Here is a 22,257-nt window from a genome sequence, read left to right on the forward strand (position 1 = left end):
GGTCTCAGTGCTGTTGCGACACCGCACTTCCCCTCAAATCGACCCAGGCGTCATTAGAATGGTTCCACTCAACTGCCTCATTCCCTTGGCAGGCAGTTACTCAAATGATTACCTTGTCTGGCTTGCCCAATTTCGCCATTAGCGAAGACCCCTGTCATCGCCCAATCTTGGCCAGAACAAAATCCGCCTTGTTCTTGTTGCTCCTACCCGCTGTGATTAGTTTACCAGGCAAGGCTTTTTTTTTTTTTTTTACGCTTTACAACTCTCCCTTCGGTGGTTTTCATTTGAAAAAAGAGCTTCCGAACCTACTCGAACCTGCGGCGAAGAAGCTCGTTTGACGTGGTTTTTCTTCTCAAAACCTGTGACTATTAGGGGCACGGTTCAGTCTATTGGCAAACATCTGCATCGATAGGGTGAAATTATTTTTCGAGTAACTTCATGTTATTTGTTGATTCATATTCGGACTCGTCCGTCAAGCCGCTACTCCAACCCCTGCTAGATCTCCGTGGCCAGGCGTCATCAGCCCAAACAACATTAGTCGCTCGCTTCCGGTCTCCTGTCGGGGGTACTGCCACCCGCCTGCCACCTACCTTGCACAAGTAGCGCGCGACCCCGCCGCAACGAATCAATCATCTGCGCCTAAAACCGCAGTCGCATCTTGCGCTCTTCTGGAGCTGACCTGAACAACCTTGTGCTGACAACACGACGATTACCATCATCTTACGTTACATTGTTTACCTCGCCTCACTCTAGAATACCTCATTCAACTTCTCACTTGTTTTTTCATTTAACTCTGCCAACGGACTCTGTTTCCAGGCTCAAAGAACTGTTCGGCTTTGCGCCGTTTCTTTCTCGATCACGTTGTTCCTCACTAGTCGGAAGTGAACATACATCTATGTCTCCTCAATCAAGGCGCAATGCACCAAAATATCAATGCCAACAACAGCCACCGCCGGCAGGGCCAGGGCAGGCGTCGCCAGAGCCGGAACACAACTCAGTCGCCAGCGACACGTAAATACTATGCATCTGAGAATGATGTGGCCGACATGCCAGTCGATGCTGCATTCCAGAAAGAAATGTTCACCTCTGGTCCTCAAACTCCGCGCAAATTCAGCCCTCCCAGCCCGACGACTACTACGGATTCCTCCCTTCACCCGAACTCCCAGTCTAAGCCGCGAAGTGGCAACAAGAACAGGTCCAAAAATCAGACCGCCTCGCCAGGTCCCATGAAGGGGTCACGTAAGACTCCGCCGCCGACCGTGGTTTCGGCCAAGGGCCCCTCGGTCGCTGCCTTTGCCGGCGCCACTTTCCACGCCTCTCCGGCACCTTCCTCGCTCCCGATTCCCAGCTTTATGGCAAAATCTGTTCCCGACTCGCCTGGCGTTGCCCCCCCTGGAAGGCTTTTCAACCCCGAACCTTCGCCACCGCCGACCGACTCCGAGAAGCCGACTCCGGTGAACAAGTCAGGTGTTGACAAGCTTACCCGGGAAGAGTCTCCACTCGACTTCTTCTTCCGCGCTGACAAGGCGGAGAAGGAGAGAGCGCGCCGAGCAAGCTCCGCGAATGCGCTCTCGGATCTGCCTATCGGACCTTTCTCGCCGCCTACTCAACCTCGTCTCCCCCGGGAAAATGGCTCTGGGCCTTCCCGCGCAGGTGACAGTCCTCTACAGCACAGCCGTCGCCCTCACTTCCCGATGAACCCTGCAGATGGATATATATCTGCCGAGGCCAACAACACACCGGCAAATGTGATGGGTCCGGCGTTCTCGACTCCATACCAGGACCGTATCAGGGCGGCACGATCCTCCGAAAAACCGACTAGAGGCTCTCAGTTCAATCAGCCGCGCTACCAGCAGCAGCAACAAGAACAACAACAGCAGCAGCAGCAACAGCAACATGCCGTGGACCGAAGCGAGGCCCTCAAGCAGTTCTTGTTCGCTGGGACGGCTCCCCATGCTCCTCCAGTGGCTTACCCGCAGTCCACCACTGCTCAGGCATACATGACCCAAATCCCCAATGGCTCTCAGCTACACCAAGGTCAGGGCAGCTCCCAACCTGGCGGCAACCTTACGCATCAATCGTCCGAACTGCTAGCAATCGAAGATGGCCTTCGCCGGATCCTCAAGCTGGACTCTTCTCTCCACATGGGGGTGCAATCACCGGCATTCGCCAACGCTCATTCTGGCTAATCATGCTGTTGATGCTCTGTTCAACAAGGAGCATTCCGTCGATTACGCACTTCTCTCAACTGTCGCTCGTTACACATCTAATTTTCTTTTGACTGTTCGAGGCAACATGCCTTCACACACACTATTTCCTTGCACACATTTCATGGGCAGCTCAGGAGTACTAGGCCGTGGATCTACTAAATTTTCTTTGCTTGCTCGATATGATACGTCACTTTAGGCTTTTTTTTTTTTTTTGGTGGCCGATCTCGATCGACTGCGGGCGTATTGGTTGCATTGGGTCGACAGCGGAACATATTTTGCTGTGCTTTGGGGTCAATTCCTTAATTTTGTTTGCTTTTGGCGTCTGCTATCGATTGGGGTTGCAGGATCGCTTTCCGGTTCATCAAATTTGGACTTGGCACAGGGTTGTCGGCTCTCTGATGGCTTGCGTTTCGATTATGTTCTCATCAACGACTTCCACTTCTGCTTATTTTATTTTCTCTTTGTTGTTATTGGTCTTTACATCTCTTTTTACTCATATTCGTCGTTATACGAGATATATTTCTCTTCGGCAATGTAAATTTTGGGGGTACCGACTTCGATGGATTTTTTTGGCCACATTTGGTATGGGCATTATTCGGGGTTTGTTGTTGTTGTTGCTGTTATCAGTGAGCGCAGGCCGGAACTGGTTTTCTTTTTTTTCTCCTTTTTTTTCTTTCTGAGGATACCCATTGCTGTTGGGCTTTTCATACGGGAGGTCAGCGGTGGCGGCCTCCTACATAAAGCTAGTAGGGCTTTTTTTTTTATTACATTAGAGCAGGTGGATTTTGACGACGGAGGAGGGGAACCAGCGGGATGGCTGAGGACAAGAATACGTTTGGGGACGGCCCAGCTGATGGCGTCACGCAACACACGAACCAGCTCATGCGAAGTCATGGAAAGGAATAATGATTCTTGGGCCTAAAACGGTCCAGCCAAGCGTGGTCTTCCTGTCGCCTCTGCGACTGCGAGCATCACTTGCGAAGCACGCAAACAAACAATCAAAAAAAAAATAACTTTTTTTTCTTTTTCGGGGGGATACGGTGGTCCATTGACCAACGAAAGTTGACATTAAAGCACCTTTGCCATATAGATCTTAATGTCACAAGCCAGATATATCCTGTCAAAAGCCGACCATCATATCATGATTGATTGTGAACAACCATTGAGGTATTCAAGGCAAGTAATAATTATGAGTCGATATTAGGGTGGACAACGATTGTACTCGAGCACTTCGGCATTCCTACAGATGTGTGATACTCGGATCTGCCCGAGTGAAACGGCTTGTGTTCTAAGGTGGTTATTAAAGAGTACTTGCTAGCGCCTAGATAATGTTCTATGTTCAAAGAGGTCCAGTTCTTGATCCTCGCCCGTTGACAATGACACTCCTATGATCACTAGGTTTAAGCTGCGCAACCCAGATTTACGGAGCAAGGACTGCTACGAAGAACCCACTTCATAGTCATGACTTCGATGCGGCCTTCTTCCTACGCTTCTCCTCCATCGTGTACACCACACCATGAGAGAGCATCAAGTATTTGCCGAAGAAGTCCTCGGCGAAATCGTCAAACTTCCTGTAGTCGGCCCCAAGGCGGTAAGCAGCTGCGATTCCACTAACGCAAGCAAGCTCATGCATGTTCTGTTGATAAATTGTCAGCATGAAAGTCCTCTTAAGTCAATCTTGACGAAAATAAACAAAAAAAAAAAAAAAAAAAAAAAAAAAAAAAAAAAAAAACGGCGTGGCCACTAGGCAAATTTACGACTTACCACCAACGTCCAGCTACCGGCAAACCAGGTGTGGTTCCTTCCGTTGAGGAACATCATTCCGGGCACAACACGGAGGTAGTGCTGCCACCGGTGACCAAGCTGGTGCCACCATTGCTTCTTTATTATCTTGGACTCATCGATCTCGTTCCACGTCCACAGATCCTGGTTACGCTTGTCTAGGAATATGCTCTGGTACACATGCTCGTAGCCTGCGTCGTCGGCCTTGCCGTTCGCGTCGAGCAGCTGGTACTGGTAGTTGCTGCAGTCGAACGACATCTCAATCTTAGTGGGGTCCTTTTTGTAGCTCTTTGTGTAGTACATGGGGCGGAAGCCCGCGGGCGACTTGGGATCTTTGCCCTTGGCAAAGGCCACCTGCTCCTCTTGGGACTGCGACTTTGGCTCGGCGCACAGGTCCTCCTGAAAGGTGGTCTCGTAGTGTTTCTTGAAGTATGCGTGGTCGTGGTGCGTGACGGTGATGTCGTCGTAGAATTTCGCACCCGAAAGCACAAACTTCTCGCGTCTGGTCGCGGTCTTGCCCAGCAGGCGGAGGGTGTCGTCGGCCAGGGTACAGAAGACGATGTCGTCAAAGAGCTCGTGCTGCATCGTCTCGCCGTCAGCCCCTGTCGCGCGCGACTCTATCACGACCCCGTCGTGGGAGCGGGAGGCCACCCTGACGACCTCGTGGCCGAGGCGGATGTCGACGCCCTTGGAGACGAGGTCCTTCATCCAGTCTCTGTAGAACTCGGACAGGTTGTCAAAGGTCACCATGGTGGGCAGGTTGGGCAGCAAGGTGTCCTTGTCAAAGTCCCACAGCTTCATATTTGGGTCGTCAAAGAGACGCTCCACGATGGCCGAGGGCACGTGGCGGGTTTGGTTGCCGGTGCCGAGGAACAGTGCGATCAGGGGGTAGACCATCTTGAGCTCAAAGTCCTTGCTGAAGAACATGAGGCGCATCATTACGTGGATGGGCACGAGGCCAAGAACGGGCATGGTGTATTTGATGAGTTTAAGGAACCAGCCAAACTTTTTGATGTCGCTCGACAGTTCCTCGACCAGCTTGCTGGGGAAGCAGTTTGTCCAGAAGCCGTCTGTGCCCTTGCCAAAGGATACCTGGAGCTTGACTTCCCGAGGCTCATGCTTATACCTCTTGAAGAAGTTAAAGGTGTGCTTGAATATCTGGGTTTGGCGTTGTACTAAGTTAGCAGGAACATACATGCATTGTGTATTGTGGATAAGCAATTATATGTATTTGAATAATTATTCGAACATCATAACAATCTCTCAGTTACAAGAGACAGACAAGATCCGAAGAAAAAGGAGAAAACCCACCGTGGATCCTCCTTGAACACCATTGTTCAGCCATGCTGCTCCAAACTTCTTGTCGTCAATGGGAATTGTGGTTGCCTGGCCGCCCGGCACATCAGACCTCTCCAGCACTGTAACCTTGAACTTGTCTGGGTGCTGAGCAAGCGTCGCCGCACAAGACATGCCAGCTGCGCCAGCGCCGACAATGACTACCTTCTTTAGACCCTTGCGTGAAGTCATGATGGGGGTTGCTTGAATTGTAGGCGATATGTTTGCAATAGTGAAGATGATGCAGCTATTGCATCTAGATTGGGATCAAGTTCTGCCGGGCAAGCCTGCGAGAATATGGAGCCATACCAGAATTAATATTCACAAAGGCTGGGGAGACTTGAATCTTGTTGTGAGTGAGGGAGTTGACTGGAGTGTATGTGGGCGTCATGGACTCGGCAAGACTGAGGACCAGATCGCTCGCGCCAATGATGCATGCCACACCAGGGACCTGGTTCTTTTTTTTTTTTTTTTTTTTTTTTTTGCGTACCTACAATCAACAATATCGACGGGAACCACTTACCATCCTCCAAGTCTTCGTCGCTGAGCTCGTCCTCAGCCTCCCAGACAAGCGGCTTGATATCTGCTCTGAGCGGAGGTGCTGAAGGGGGACCCCGATCGCGGCCTCGATTAGGGAAACTGTTCGGCACTGGATAGCAGGCATAACCCTTGTGTGTATCAACATCTTGGACATCAATGGCCAAAGTTGCAAGGTCGGCCAGTGTTTTTTTTTTTTTTTTTTTTTTTTTTTCTTCATGTTTTATTTTTGTAACTACTCCCGTACAGCCAAGTCAGACAACCGAATTGCATCAACTGACGGACAAATCTCCATAGCCAATTACGAAGTATCTCCACGGGCCACCGCAGTCCCTCCTCGATCGTGGACTGAGGTTACATTCATCATGTATCGAGATCGCTGACCAGAGATGCAGATCGTGTCCTGCCCTGCCCTATGCTTGGCTGCATGGGACGCTAGTCCATTTCTTTCATAGTATTGTCTCGCGACCAAGCCTTGAGCGCAGCTGATGGGAAAGCGCTCACTGGCACCCTGAAGCTCCTGATTGCCTTGTGCGAAAAAAAAGTTGACGTCATGTGAGATTGAGACTGTTTGGTGGGCAATTTCACAAACATTAGGCAGGTCATCACGTGAGAGCGCGCCTACGGCTGTGAACCCCACAACTGTTTATCTGTGTTACCCAACGCGCTTTTGACAGTCAGCCTCACTTTGAACTTCACCTTTCCATGCAGCATCGATCAAATCGTAATCTTGCAATCCTTTTGGCTTTTTTGATGACAAAAACTTCTCCATCATCGTAAGGAGTCTAGCTTGTTCGTAACTCAGGTGCCAAAGACTTCCTCGATGGATCCCAGCACTGCCCATGCGCTGAATGGCGGAGATGACGAAGACGAGGCTCTCCGTCGTGCCATCGCCTTGTCTTTGGGTGGTGACAACTCATCCCTAGAAGTCGAAACAGCAGGGCTACAAACAGGTTTGAGCGGCAGACGAACCTATGCTATTGATCTGACCTCAGACTCACCAGAGCCTGAGTCTGTCCCCGCTCCCCAACCAGAGGCCAAGCGGCCTACATCACCGCCGCTTGTACCCAACAGTACCCAATCCTCTATCTTCGGATTGGATCGAAAGAAGATGGAAGAGGAACGTCTGGCAAGGCTATTGAAAAGAAAAGCCTCTGACGCTGAGACCCATGAAACCGAAAGACCTGCCCAAAAGGCAAGGCTGGAGAATGAGGTTGCTCCAAATATCAGAGGCAGCTATGCTATAACTTCTTCCCGCATCCAAAATCTTCTAGCGGCCGAGAGGCTACCCTTTCCTGCCGGCATTGTCAAGAGGACCTGGCTGCAAGGACAGCCAAGATCGTCTCAAGACATCACCATCGAAGAGGTATTGCAGAAAGACCAATTGGAGCTTGCCGTTTTGAGCAGCTTCGCCTGGGACACCGAATGGCTTTGGACCAAGGTCGACCCGACGAAAACCAAGACAACTCTGATTGCATTCGCCGGAAACAAAGCTGAGGTTAGTAGCGAAATCCCTGTAAACAACAAAATACGGAACAACTATCGGCCTCTTTACTGTGCTGCCACATGCATACCTGGACCTCTATCCCTCTTCTGACTGGTCCGATAGGAAGAAGAAGTCGCTGCCAGTGCTCAGGGTATAGCCCGCGTTTGCTTCCCACCCATGAATGGAAGTGGCTGTATGCATTCCAAGCTTCAGCTTCTCAAGTTTCCCGGCTATCTCCGGATCGTGGTTCCGTCTGGCAACTTGGTGCCCTATGATTGGGGCGAACAGAACGGAATCATGGAGAATGTGAGCTGAAACATACAGAGAAACCTTTGTTTCTCTCGCAAGGATTGTGCAACTAACACTTTGCTGTGCCAAGTCTGTCTTCATTATCGACCTGCCTCCATTAAAGGCCGGCGTCAATCTGGAAGACAATGTCTTGACCTCATTCGGCGAAGAACTTGGCTATTTTCTCACTGCGCAAGGATTAAATGAACGCATAGTAAGCAGCCTACGCAAGTACGACTTTAGCCAAACATCTCGATATGCGTTTGTGCACACAATGTATGTCGATCCAACATGACCATCAGCATCCGGAGATATTCATCGACAACTAATGGAAACATAGAGCTGGTATACACACGGGTGACAAATGGAGACGAACCGGTAGGCTCACAGTACTAACAATACAAGGTTTTTGCATGTGCTGACTTAAACTTATTCACAGGATACTGCGGTCTTGGCAGAGCGATCCAGAATCTTGGCCTTGCGACAGACAAACAAGTTGAGATTGATTATGTTGTAAGCAATCCAAAAGTGCACATTTTTACCGCACTATCTGTGTCATGCAGTGGCTTTCGATCCGACCAGATCAAGACTCGGCGTTAACAACCTGCTTCCTGCTGTCAGGCCTCCTCGATGGGATCCTTGAAGTATGGTTATCTAGCTGCTCTGTATAGTGCCTTCCAAGGTCAGTAAAGCTCATACCATGTAAATCTACTGGGCGATGGCTTAGATATACATTCCATTCATACGGCCCGAAGAAAACAACATTAATGCACGGTTTTAGGCGGTTCGGGACTTGAGGATTATCAATCAAGAACCTCAAAGACGAAAATGAGCAGGGAAGATGCTGCCTCTGCACAGAAAACCAAGTTACGCGACTGCTTCCGTATCTACTTTCCATCTCTCGCGACAGTCGAAGCAAGCCGCGGTGGAACAAGGGTAAGCATAGCATGTTCATATATATATTACGCCCATCTACCCTGAAACTCACCGTGTTCAGTGTGGACCATGGCGGAGATGGCCCTTTATGGTGTTTATGAAGCAGAGGCTGACTGTACTTTTTTTTTTTTTTTTTTTGCGCATCTGCCCCATTGCAGTCCGCCGGAACACTATGTCTACGATCCAACTGGTGGGAGGCCGCAACATTCCCCCGTGAACTGTTCAGAGATTATGAGAACCCCCGTGGTGCACTTGTTCATAGCAAGATTGCCTTTGCTCGGCCCCCTGACACATCGGCAGCCTGGGCCTATGTTGGCAGCGCCAATATTTCTGAAAGTGCATGGCAAGTCACTGTTAACTCTCGATGCTGGACAGAGGATATATTGGCCCAGATTGGACTGTCCATACCCGATTATCCTGCCATGATCGGCGGACATTTCCTCTCGGATATGCACATCGTTGACTGACCATTAAGAGATCCGCAGGGGTAATTTGCTGGTGAAAGATAGAGCCAGCTCTCAACCGAAGATGAGCTGCCGCAATTGGGAGTGTGGGGTGATCGTGCCTGTTGGAGAACTCGCCAGCCCTGGGCGCGTACTATCTACGGGGATCGACCGAGGCGACACGTCAGCTGGAAAAGGCGGCTCTTTGCATGCTCACCAAGCTCATATTAGTCCCCAAGACCAAAACGCATCCGGCGGCAGAATCCGGTCCCTGGAGGAGTTGTTCAGAGAATGCGTGCCCTTGCCAATGCAACTTCCCGGCAGGAGTTACGCGTCGCCACATGGCAGCAAGGTACCGCAGCCCTGGTTCTATGATCGAGCGCCGCTGTCGTGATCCATCCCACGGCTTGCCGCAGTAAGCTTTATTTTTTTCATTTATTTATTTTTCGCCCCCTCATCGGCAGCCCCTTCCAGCCTGCTCGACTCATGTTGAGGTGAAGATTTTGCTGCTACTTCATTGCGAGCGGGTACGATAATGGGGCAAATGCTACGCTTTGTTAAACATTTGGCTTTCTACCATAACTCTATTCTCCATTAATGGTGACTTTGATGAGGATCGGGGGAAGATTGGCGTGGACAGGCGCCATTTTGGGGTGGGAACACGTTACCACCAGGGTTTCCGCGATGCCGGGACCGTACATTACTCCGAGTCTGCAAAATTTATTATTGCTCCAAGACCGAAAATCCGAGATCGCCCAACCCCGAACTTGGTATACCCTAAATCATCATATTACTGATTACACAGCACGCTATTTCGAGCCCGCGTGGCGTTTTGCGCAGCATCTCTTTCTCTCTTCACTTCTTAGACGATCAAAGGCTGTCTGGGCTTGATAGCAGTATTCGCCCGTCCGCCGGCGAGGTTAGCGTGCGGAACCTACGGGTTAGGTTGCCAAGCCTCGACAGCTATCAAGGCGATCACGGGCCAACGAGGTTGGCTTGGCTGTCAATACTGGCTTCGGCTGAGTAGTCATGAGGGCGTACTGGTTGGCTTGGCTTAGGGGGTCATATTCGGATGCGTCGTTTATTTGAAAAGCACCATTTGTATTACCAACAACCGCATCTAGCATATTTTAGGGATGACCATCACTCAATCAGCCGTGCGTACTTTCTGTCAGCCAATCTGGCGCCACATCCAACGGCTTTTCTCGTGTATAGTTTGTGTGTGTGTGCCAAGACTTTGTCAGCCCCAAACTCTTAGTCGCAGCGCTCGTAGTATTCTTTCTTATCATTTTGTCTTTCTGTAACTACACCTCCATTCATAAGCATCATAGGGCTTGATTTTTGGCCACTCAGACCGCGCGCCACGATCGGTCAATATCTCTTGTTCCCCATCCATTGCAGAGAACCGAAGACAAGAGAAATTGCGATCGGGGGCTTTGCAGGCGGGCCCTGCTCAAGACTCATGAGCGGATAGTAGGCGCGGCTATCCGTCCTAAGCCGTGGTGAGAGGGATCATCCTGAGTGAGGATCGCAGGCAGTGGCCGAGTAGCAGTGCTACTCATAGTCTCTCCTTTTCCTTCTATCATCGGGTGTTGTTGCCTATGTCGGCTCTCGCATCCGCCATAGGAACTTACCCGAGTTCCCCTTTATTTTTGTATATTTATTTATGTATATTTTTTGTTATTATTATTTCCCCCCTCTTCTCTATGGTACCTCAACCTAGTCCTGGTAATGTCTGCAATGCTACCCCTCCAACCGCCTTTTTCTTTTCTTTTTCTTTTTTTTTGTCCTGGCTTACTCCTTTTAGTCCTGGTAAATCGTGGTATCGACGGATGTTAAATCTTTTTCATCCGTATTTCTCCTTAGCCCTAGCAGGTCTAGAACGGGGAGGAAAAAAAACAAAAGATTGAAAAAAAAAAAAAAATAAAGAAAATAAAAAAATAAACCACACTCCCCCCATCCACGCATACACGTGCCCAAAGCGTCCCCCCGCCCCTTTAGAAGAATTAGCTGGCAGCAGGGAAGCTGGATAGAGGCCTTCCCGGCCCGCATCGAAGAATAACAAAGTTTGTGCATGGGGGAAGGAGGGAAGGGTCACTACCACGTACCTGGTACTTACTGCACAGTACATGGAGACAGAGAGAAGAGAGTGAAGGGAACAAGGGTCCGAAAGGGGGAATATCGGATTATTTTTCTCAAAAGTTTTTTTTTTTTTTTTTTTTTTTTTTTAAAAAAAAAAAAAAAAAAAAAAACCTTTCGTTCAAGCACGCTAGACGGCTATGGGCAGAGAACGTAGTTTTGGGTTTCAGCGCAGCCGTTTACCACATAAACCGGTTTATGATGCTGGTAAACTCGCACATCAGACGGAAGTTCAAGCAAGAACTCCGTTGGTTTTTTTTTTTTTTTTTTTTTTTTTTTTGGTTTTTTTTTGCCCTGTGTTATTTTGCTAGCTAATGGTCTTTGTCTGTTGGTGGTTGTGTTTCTCTGTACATGGGTATCGTGTTGTATTCTTTTTCGTTACTTCTTATCGTTATATTTTGCTTGACTAATATGTGCACCGCGAAAACAGGTATATCCCCCACGGACACAACCCGGATTGATTGCACAACAAACAGCGGCAGAAGAAGAAAGCAAATAGGCCAAGCCAATGCATGAAAAGGGATTTTGGTCACGTCAGGAGAGCAGGGAACCGAGTTGCGGCCTCGGTCAAATGCGCGGTCGGCCGTCGTTGCAACCTGTTCGCTGTCGTTCGAAACAGCATGGTAGCCCGGCTTTTGGGCGTGTAATTGCCTGGTTCTCTACACGCGGCATTACCCGACGTTTGACCACGGTAGCAGTTGGTCTGTTTTTGCCCTGGGTAACGGATCCTTATTTCGTATCCCGTAGTAAATACGCCATTTCGCGCTCAAACTACTCGGTGGCATCTGCTATGGAAAAGGAAATACGATGCGGGTGTACCAAATTGCACTTGACTGGGAACAAGGGACCATGTTGTTCGGTGGCCTAGACACTGGAAGATTGGCATAAGGCACACTTTGCAAGACCAGGAACCGCCTTGCTCAGCATTGCCGCGTTACCTTTGCAGTGTGACACGCACGGTAACTCAAAGGATCGGGACACGTGTGAATGAGGGGGGGAAATCCCTCTAGACAAGCCAGACACACCTATACATCTATGTACAATTAATTCATTTGTCCAGTATAGTAAAGAGCAGTTCGGAAGTGTATAGTGGCGCGCATCGCCTCGACACAGACCGCCCTCCTCTCCACCCACCTCCTCCAAAAATACAGTCGGAAAAGGTCGAGGCTCCTCGGTGAACACACTTGTTGCGGGAGTCTAAGCTGCGCTAAACGGGAGATGAGGCCGGGATAGTTACAACACGGGACCAGCATAAAGGGTCCGGACGAAGTTGAGATGGTGCAGGAGACTATTGTCATGCGCTGCAACATCACGGTAAGCGACATTCTGTTCCCCCACCGGTGAGGGTAGTCTTTTTTTTTTCTTTTTTCTTTTTGTCTCTTCCCCTATTGCGTGCTGCGCTTCTAATGCCGCATGTCGGTGATATTCAGCGGAAGATGCCGTTGAGTCTGCGCGATATCCGTCGTCCCGTACTCTGAATCGAGAACTGGGAGGCGGCAGAAAATCTGCTTTGCCGATCCCGTACCCATTTTTTTTTTCCAAGTTCCGTGCTCGGTGATTTTGAAATACACATGGACGAACGATGGGCACTCCCTAGAGTGTCGTGGTAATTTTTGTTACTCTTCTTTTTTCCACCCCTTGCAACATGGCTGTGCTGTGCTGCCTGTCTGTCATGTGTACGTGAATGTAGGTGGGGATGGTCTCAGTGGCTTGACCATGTCTTGTGGTTGCCAAGCGGTTGGATCTGGGATTTGAGAAAAAAAATTATGTTCGGGGACAACCTGGCAACAGACAAAATGGGCAAATCTTTCATTTTTTTTTTTTTTTTAACCCAAGCCTCAAGTTGCCAAGACACGGCAGAAGGGATGTATGTATCAATGATGGCCTTTCAATAGGCTTGGCAGCGTTCACTGACTTGGACGTATCTGGTTGACTGCAAGGTCTTGGCGCTGTTTTGGAGAGTGTGAATGACTTGAATAGAATGCACTTCACAGCCCATTCTGTCATAGAACCTTTGCCAAGACTGAAGAACTTTGTATTGCAACCGACGTTGCTCGACTCAACATTTCCTAGCCAAGCCTTGGCAAAAAAGAGAGAGGGGAGGCGAAACAAAATGTGAGTGGGCAGTACCAGGTAGTAAGCTGATTGCTAATTGTTCATTGCAGAAATTATAACAAAAGTCGCAGTAAGATACGACGCGATGAAATTGATGTTGCAAAGAAGCCTTGGTTGTTGTGTGAATGGAGTCTACTTGTGACAGCGGCACCCCTGAGAGGTGAAGCGGAGCCTGCCTGTACGTCAGGTAGTATCAACACATGCTCTACTTTTACGTTGGGATACCACGTCCTGTTTGATTAGGTCCCTGACATGAAAATAAATTTTGCTCATATATTTTCATGTTAGGAGTTGACAAGGTCTGAATGATGTAAGTACACGTGGCTGTTCAGATGTGTAAACGCACGGCAGATGCATCTCATGGAGCTAGGTAAGCTTACTAGTCTAGCAGTAGTTAGACCATAAGAATGCAACTGAGTTTTTCTTTTAATATGTATAAAAAAGAAGAACAAACAAAAAAAATTAAGGATAGAGGCGATGTAATGTAGGCAGGGCGCGTGCGAGTCGCTGACGGGAACGCATGCCACCCACCAAAGGCAAGCTTGCAAAGAAGAAACTACAGAAGTAAAAGGCTCCTTACCTGAACAGCCCGTGGCGTTTCGTTTAGTGGCTTTGGTCCCCCGCTTGCCGGAAAGGAAACCGGATAGCGGCGGGGAAAGCAGCTGCACGCCTGCCATCTGAAGGTCCAACCCTCGCTCTATGGGATGTTGCCCGAGCCAACGTAGGGGAGTTACCGGTAGGCACCTACCAGCTCGGGTATATAGGAAACAGTTACGAGTGCGCCACGTTCGGGAGATTAGCCGGGCGCTGCAGGGATGTGGGTGGGATGGGGGGCCACCGACCACCTACCTACCTACTGGCCGGCCTGCTACATGTCTACTTCAAGGTACTTCGTACCCTGAGCGGTTTGGCTTTCCACTGGCCCACAATACTACCTAACGTAGGTACAAGGCAGTTGGTTAGTAAAATGCAAGGCAAGGCAAGGAAAGTAACCTCGGGTATGTACCATAATACATGTAGTACTGTAGTCATTCAAGTCTTACGATTCAATGCATAATCCATTAGCAAACTCTGTTCTGAACCTCTCCTGGTAGGGGGAGCCGTTTCCACAGGGGCTTATTGATGGAGGGCATTGGAAGTGTTTAAAACTCCATGACTCCATCTTTGGGGTGTGTGTCGCTAATGAGGAGCCACTAAGTATGGTTGCCGCTAGGAGGGAGGATTTCGCAAGCGTCCAAAGCTACCACCTGTCTTAGCTTGCCTAGTTGGGTCCGCAATCCGTAGATGGCTATCTACCTTAATTAGCAGCTTGCTTAGGTGGGCAGGTATGTCGTTAGCTAGGCTGCAAGCAATGTCAAAGAAGCACAATCGCACACTGAAGCACCCGCATCCGTGTGCCGCCAAAGATTAGGCCGCCTGTCAAGACATAGCGCGGCGCCTCAGGCTTTCCAGACTGTGCGTGCAGGGGTTCGAGGCAGGTCTATACAGGGAAGACAAGTCTGCTTCCGACTTATGCTTGTTCGATGCTGACTATGCCTAGCTTCTTTTGTCAGACTGACCATGCGAACAGACCGAAATAGTCAATTCTCAGAAACCCGAGGTCTCTACTACGCCTTTTTCGGCTTGCCCGGGCCTATGTAACGCTCAAAGTGAAGCGAGCAGGTCTCAATGGATAACAATTGACAGTGGAAGTAAAGAGGGGGGCGATCAAACAGAATGAATGCTGCCCGATGGCAAACTTGTGGGGAATTGTTTTTTTTTTTTTTTTTTCCAAGCCGAGCATGCCGAGAATCAATAAAGACCGTCGTCATTGATTTGGCGCCGGTTCATTGTGTAGCCTCCTTTGAGATCTCTAGAGATTGTTGGTTGTACAATAAAGTACGTGGTAGGCAATTGACTAGAACTAGGACCCGACAACGTCAGCTGGAGCTTTAGAAACACAAAGAACTAAGTCCAGTCCCTGGTCTTGGCAAGACGCCTCATCTAGAAAGAGGTACCGATCGATGTACTGTAGGTTTCGTGGATGAGGCAAGAGCGGTTCGGCTGGTAGTTCGTTCGTTTGGTTAGGTAGAGTACGGGGTCTTTGTTTCTCCTTCCTTTTTTTTTTTTTTTTTTTTTTTTTTTTTTTTTTTTTTAACCACTGGTCCGGCCTTGCGCCGTCAGCCAAACCCGATTGAGGCGGGCTCCATGCCCTTTACTACTGACCCTAGTCGCCGTCGCATTGCGCCGCGGAGTTATTACTTGCCAGGGCTGAGTTAGACAATATATACGCAACCATTCTTTCTACTCTCACTTGTAAGCAGTCCTAGCGGGATGGCACATTCAGTTCCCCGTTCTCTCCCGGGCTTGAATCTAAATGGGCCAATTCAGGTAGGTAGATACTGTACCGTGGTATGACACCATGATGTTTCCTTCAACTCAATTACCTGGCCTACCACGTAAAGCTGTGTGCATGCTTTTCGCTTTTCGATACCAGGGGTTTTGCGCTGACACGCTACCACCCATCAATCCATGGAACGGCAAGCTCTGAGCTAGAACAGAAGAAGCTAAACACATGCGAATATAGTTTACCTGTCAATCCCACTCTGTACGTATATCTCACGCAGTATAGTAGTAGATTCTCCGGCATATCAAAACCCACATTTGCTACTGATACAACCGTACCACAAATACTTGCCTGCTCGAGTGAGTACCACCATGGTGGATTCCGATGGACCCAATGAAGTGTGGGTGAGTGTGCTAAGTGAAATGTCCAGGGGTAACCCGCACAATAGGTCACAGCTTGCAGGGTGCCTGAGTCGTGATCACGACGTTGACAAACCCGACCATCCCACACGGCCCCTCCCCTACGCAGTACTGAAGTGATTGCTGTATTCCTGCTGCTGGTAGCGGCGAGTGGGTCGCCGCCTATCATTCGATCGGACAGATACATGAGTCCGAGATGGTAGGATCGCAACACGGGGAAGCTGCTGTTGATGTTTGGCCGTGGGCAAACTCGCTTGAGCTGGAGATGCCAAAATTCGGCTTGGCTGAAGGCGTGCAGGTTGATGAATTCAATATTTCATTTTCCCCGGGCAGTTCCTCGTCAAAAATGGTGCGACCTACTAGCCTCAAACCTGGAATTAGTGGCTTACCCCAGTCGGCAATATAAGCAATGTTGGGATGTACCAGATTGGCTGGGCCTGCTAAGCTTGGTCTTGGCGGGGCAGCAGAACTGAATTTGAATATGCTAAGGTTTTTTTCGATTGTCCACTGAGAGTTATAGAGTTGACCACTATGTTGCGACTGCAACCGCGTAGCTGTTGACTCTAGTGCCGCATACCGTTGCAGTTCGTCCTTATTCGGAATGACTGTTGGCCCGCCTAGGATGCCCATCCCACCACGATCGGAGGTTGGAACAAGCTCTTCTCAGGTTTTTGCTCACCTCGGTGGGCACCCACCTATCAGAGAAAAGCCCCCGCAAATTCTGCTCAAGTAATGTGGGACTGATCTGGCGCTACTACTTAGTGCGGACGCGACAGTACGTGATGGCTGTCTGTACTGTATAAAACGCGGTGCCTACCCAAGTGCCGTAGCATTACAAGGGTATCGCGACCCACAATGTGCCAGCCTGACGCTTGTTGAGGGCGGCCTCTCAAAATTTGTCAGGGTTACTTTTCATTCACATCGGGCGGTTGCGGCGTTGGCGCGGTGGCCGTTTACGGCGCCCTTTTCTTCGGGCAACCGAGCACTGCCCACCCCCCATGTTCTTTGGGCATCGACAACTCGCCAGGTCAGGGATGATGAGCACCAGGATGATGGCTCCCTGGGAATACTACAACGGCGGGTACGTGTCACGGTAAAATTACCCCCAATTCCGGGCAGCAATTGTGGCGACCTGCGCAAATATAACAAGTGCTGCTTGCTATACTCCAAAAAGTTGAGCAGGGCTTTTATTGGCGACGGCGACGCTGCAATGCTACAATGTAGCTATTTAACAAAGAATGTGTGCTGTACAACATCAATGCCATCAAGTATTTCTAGTTCTAAAATTAGAAAAAATCACATCTCAGTGTGTTTCCTATAAATGCAATTCGCCATGTATTTGGTATGTGGGAATGCAGGTAGGGTCGCAAATGGCAAGATGATCAGCTGTTTGTCCATTTGCGAGCCAGGGCTTCATAGTGGAGCTCGACCGCTTGTTTTTAACATGTTGACTTACATCGACAACGCAGAAATACATCAGCCGGCGGGTTGAGGTCTTCGGCCGCGAGTTTGGCCGAACGTTATCTGTTTCGTCCAGCACGCCCCTGGATTGAGAAAGAGACGGAGAAGTCGATTGCTCTTGGCGCGATATCAGTCATTTGAAAATCATCGGAGGGGTGTATGGGAATTGTTGCGTTGGAGTAATTGTAATGTAACTTTGCTGGTTAGGGGAAGGTATTGTATGTAGAATGTAGATACGTAGTACAAAGTCAAGTCGAGAAAATTCCTACCTTGAAATACCAAAGAACAAGGGACACGCACAAACAGTCCAAAATCCCCCCTCAAAAAAAAAAAAAAAAAAAAAAAAAAAAAAAAAAGAAAGAAAGAAAGCCGCCTGCCCGCGGTCGCCGTCGGCCATGTGAGATTTCTCAAAGGCCTGATCCTGGTTCTCACCCTGGCCCTAATCAGACAGAACTTGCACCATACCTTCAGAAGTTAGTGCCTGTTTGGGGTTGCACAGCATCCAGGGATCTCGCGCAGGCAGAAGTTCATGGGAAATAAAGGAGCCAGGAAAAAAAAAAAAATAACCATGATAATAACCCTTTGAGTTCAAATCCGCCTAAGCCACCATAATGGAAACAGGAAGCGAGTCTAGATGTCTCAAATACGACACCGTACAGAAGTAGTAGGTTGTCGAGTACAACATCAGCCCAACGAGAAAAAAAAAACATCAAAACCTAAAAACAAGAATAGTCACTCGGGAGCTGCTTAAGCTACCTTCTAGTCGGTATGTTTCACCGATAGCTGAAGTTCGCAGCCTCAATACAATGGGCATGTTTTCTGATCGGCTAGGTTCCGTCTCCTTAACCTACTGACCTCACCAGAGCTACGGGATGGCAACGTTCGTCCAGCTCTTTCTCGGTCCAGGAACCGCAGCTTTAGCCAAGTCATGCACAGGAGGACCTCCCGTCGAGTAAACTTTCTGCTGAACCGTTTACCCGTGGGGCACAACGCTCTTTGGGTATGCTTAAATCCTTGGGCCCTAAGCTTTTATCCGCATCGCCATTGTCCAGCCCTTCTGACATCGGCCATCGAGCTGCAATGGGAAGACCTCCGCTGCGTCAAGAGTCAGGGTAGCTATGTCATTCGATCATCCGCATCATTCTCCAGGCGCATTCCTTGCAGAACTCTAAGAAAAGAAATTTACCATTTGGGTTAGAATTTTTTTTTTTTTTTTTTTTTTTTAAAAAAAAAAAAAAAAAAAAAAGAAAAAAGCTCAATATCTTTCTGCTGCTGTCGTCACAATTAGACTAATTATTCCCGAGGCAACGTCTCGTAGTGGGGTCGTTTTATTTCACGTCTGCTGGTATGACAACGATAGTAACCTGCTAATATTCAGATACCGTCAGGTTCCAGGCCAGGTCTAGACATAGATGCAATGATACTTTCAACAGATAGCTTTAGGAACTGGGAAATATGACGATGGGTAGTCGCACGGAGCACATTGGCCAGTGCAAAAACATACTCAATTCGAGACCTTGTTCATCCAATAGTGACCTTGCTGCTAGCTTGGGTACAGGTTTGTTCCTTTGCTTTCCTATCTCTCAATATGGTAGTAAATCATAAATCGAGGAGACGAAGAGGATGGAAAAAAAAAAAAAAAAAAAAAAAAAAAAAAAAAAAAAAAAAAAAAAAAAAAATTAACCGACGGTTTCGTATCATCACGGCGTACACAATTTAATTGCGCATATGAAATGTGGCGATGCTCTTGGCGATGCCACAACATTTGTTCGATCTCGAGATAGCAAAAGCCATTATAATGCTTGGCAATTCCCCTCTGCGCAGTACATAAGGGGAAACTGTGACGTTCTCAGCCGAACGATTGGATCAAATGGCAAACGTGCGCCATGGCTCGATTCTGCCCTGCTACGTTATACTAGTAAGCCCCGCGATTGCCAAGACGTAGTCTTGGCGGGGACGTGCGGCGGTTGCCGCCTGTCACGCCAACGCCACGTCTATCTGCCGCATCTATACTGCGCCTTCTTTCATTGTTGTTTCGAAAAAAAAAAGAACGAAAAAACGGCACCTTTTCTTTCTTTTTTTTCTTTTCTTCTCCCACTTTCCTTTTTGTGTAACAACGATGGGTGAAGCCCTGGACAGCCTCGCGTGAATCGGGCGAACCGGCCCCGGGACCGATACCGCCCCCACCCTGTCATGATAGATTTCATCACTGTTGTCTATTTTCTACATCTAGTAGTTTGGCACAGTATCCCCGCATTGAGAATACCATACGTGTTTCTTGCCTGGAAGAACAAATTATCGGTGTAGGCATGAATTATGGCCCATGTGATCCTGTCTCTGGATGTAGGGTATTGGGACCGGCTATGGCTGGTTGAGTACACATGAAAAAAAAATACTTGGCAAGAATACTCTCACTGTACTTTGTCTTCTCACCGTCAAGGCATTATTTGTTGTTTCTATGTTTATCCCGCCCAGCGAAACTATTGTCCAATCATTGTTTTCGCTTGTACTGGGAGAGTTGGGCCCCCCAGTACTATGTGGCCGAATGTCCCCACTTTCCCCATGCATCTGCCGAGTGTCAATTTCTTGGTGCATTCTCCTGCTTTTTTATTTTATTTTATTCTACGATGTATTTATTTTTGTTCTCGTTTACTCCGAACAAGCACCCTTGAGTGTAGCTATCCGTAGCTTGCTTTAATAGGGCAAGCGTCTAAAGGAACACGACTTTTGAGAACCAAGCAGGTAGACGAAGCGGAGAAGACATCAGGGGTCAATCGCCACTGACAATAGCACTCAAAACCGGCACAGGCCCTGGACGGGCCCAGTTCTGTTTGCCTCTATGTGGTTTAGCCCAACGCATCGAGGTGGGAAGTCCATGCATTGTATTGACCGAAAGAGGAGTTTGGGGTGTTTATTATCATTACCAGTATTCTAAGGACATTATCACCGCGCAATTATTGCACGCTGCCAAAAGCAAAGCCCCACTTCTCACTAGCATCGCAATTTTCTGGCCCGCCGCTTTCCGCAGACCCTAACTAATACGTATTACTCGTGGTGGTGATCCCACCCATGTCTTTTTTGCTTCTTCTTATTCTTTGTTTTCTTTTTTTTTTCCTTTTCCTTTTTTTTCGTGCTCTCTTTGGGGAATGAATCTCATTGCTCGGCGCTAGTATCAGAGAAAACAGCGATGAACGGCACGGACGACCCTTTCATCAGCAAATTAGTAGCCAGTGAATGTCGCTAGCGTCTCGACCATGTACTGTACTCCTGCTTGTCGCCAATATACGGCGCGGTCAGGCAAACCTCGACCAGCGCCTCGAGTTCTGCTCATAATCATATGACCGTCCGTTCTTTTACAGTAGAAGCAATTGGATTGGTCCAGCGCTATCAGTCAGCGACATGCAACTGGCAACGGTGCGCGCATCATACTCTGTGTCAACTGCACGTATGATGCAAGCAAACGGCGGCGGAATAGAAGCTCCCTTCTTGGTCAAAGCGAAGGAAAGATGTTGATGCTGCTGCTGCTTACTTGGTTGCTTGGTTGCTACAACTTCCGCACCCATCCATTTCGATTCTTGGCATCGCCTCCACCCAAAGGCGTTGGCTATCTCGTCTACCTTCCCTGATCCCTGCACAATGTCCCCGTCCCCGCTCGCCGACCTCGCCTGTTTCCTACCTTTTGTGTTGTAGCAAGCAAAACTTGGAGGCGTTGCCTCTACCCCCTGCTCAATTGATGTCTTCTGTCTGTCTGGTCTGTGTGGGCAGTGCCCCCAGCACGGTACTTGCTTCAATAGGCAGTCGAGACGCAGGCTGTGCGCGGCAGAAGGTAATGTGTACCGTACCGTTCCTATTCAGTCTTCACATGCGTCTGAAAAAAGAAGGGACCAAAACAGCAAGAAATAATAAAATCAATAAATAAAATGCCTTCGTGCACGTTCGGCTTCTCATCCCAAAGGAGGTTAACGCCGTTGTCCCTTGAACTGTGCGTATGCGAATTTTGTGTCAATTCTGCCCTCGTAATTGCGTATTCGAATGGAGGAGGGAGGGACTGTCCCTGGACAACCCGTGCTTTTGCGTCTCTTTTTTTCGTCTCTTCGTTGGTGATCTAGTTAACGACTCCCTTTTAGACGTACATGCCTTTGGGTTGAGAGGTTGAGAGGATTGGTATCTCCAATTGTTAACTGTGCGAGAATGCCTGAGTGGGCAGACAAGAGGTCGGAGCTCCACCCACCAATCCGCCTGGCGAGATTAACCCATGGTTCGGTATTACCGTGTACGGGTGTCGTCCACGAGCCTGCAAGCCAAGGGCGGGTAGAAGCGATCACTTTTTTTTTTTTTTTNNNNTTTTCCCATGATGCATACATACAGTACGTGTCTCGCCAAGTATACCTGCGGCGTATCAAAATCGATGCTTGATGACCGATAGGAACCCAGCGATCAAAGGAACGGCGCCCACATTCGCGTAAGCGAATATAAATTGTCGGACGCAAAAAATAATAGAGACCACTTTCTGTTTGTAGTGGCAGAACGGAGAATTCAAAACGCCCAGTTAAACGGCATTCCTATCCTTTTACACCTTCAACGAAAGTGCTAAGCATCCTTGATATATATTGAAAGAAGTAGCAGTTCCTGCGATTGTACAGTTATACCTTAATTTTTCCCTTCGTTTTGTTTTGTTTTGTTTGAGTAATCATCCGGGGGAATTTTTGAAAAAGAAAAGTCAAGAAAATTATTGTCCCAAATGGTATGCTGCTTGCTAATCGAAACGCCAGTTTGCCGA

General features: G+C 48.7%; 4 protein-coding genes across 4 annotated transcripts; 2 read left to right on the forward strand and 2 right to left on the reverse strand.

Moving 5' to 3' along the window:
- Positions 1-917: 917 nt before the first annotated feature.
- On the forward strand, positions 918-2,189 carry PpBr36_00517 (uncharacterized protein; the record flags this gene model as incomplete). Its single annotated transcript, XM_029887710.1, has 1 exon — positions 918-2,189. The coding sequence occupies one exon, from the start codon at positions 918-920 to the stop codon at positions 2,187-2,189; it is 1,272 nt and encodes a 423-aa protein (XP_029750759.1).
- A 1,480-nt stretch (positions 2,190-3,669) lies between these two features.
- On the reverse strand, positions 3,670-5,718 carry PpBr36_00518 (uncharacterized protein; the record flags this gene model as incomplete). Its single annotated transcript, XM_029887711.1, has 4 exons — positions 3,670-3,846; positions 3,975-5,150; positions 5,304-5,530; positions 5,637-5,718. 4 exons carry the CDS (start codon positions 5,716-5,718, stop codon positions 3,670-3,672), a joined length of 1,662 nt encoding a protein of 553 aa, XP_029750750.1.
- A 969-nt stretch (positions 5,719-6,687) lies between these two features.
- Positions 6,688-9,411, forward strand: PpBr36_00519 (uncharacterized protein; the record flags this gene model as incomplete). The annotated part of the gene is made up of 9 exons (XM_029887712.1): positions 6,688-7,362; positions 7,474-7,656; positions 7,730-7,914; positions 7,979-8,016; positions 8,078-8,151; positions 8,260-8,320; positions 8,420-8,574; positions 8,733-8,974; positions 9,060-9,411. 9 exons carry the CDS (start codon positions 6,688-6,690, stop codon positions 9,409-9,411), a joined length of 1,965 nt encoding a protein of 654 aa, XP_029750751.1.
- Positions 9,412-19,392: 9,981 nt separating this feature from the next.
- Positions 19,393-20,045, reverse strand: PpBr36_00520 (uncharacterized protein; the record flags this gene model as incomplete). The annotated part of the gene is made up of 2 exons (XM_029887713.1): positions 19,393-19,665; positions 19,845-20,045. The coding sequence occupies 2 exons, from the start codon at positions 20,043-20,045 to the stop codon at positions 19,393-19,395; spliced, it is 474 nt and encodes a 157-aa protein (XP_029751925.1).
- Between the last annotated feature and the right edge of the window lie 2,212 nt (positions 20,046-22,257).

This window comes from Pyricularia pennisetigena, chromosome 2 (assembly GCF_004337985.1).
Source record: "Pyricularia pennisetigena strain Br36 chromosome 2, whole genome shotgun sequence".
In the NCBI taxonomy this organism is placed as follows: domain Eukaryota; kingdom Fungi; phylum Ascomycota; class Sordariomycetes; order Magnaporthales; family Pyriculariaceae; genus Pyricularia; species Pyricularia pennisetigena.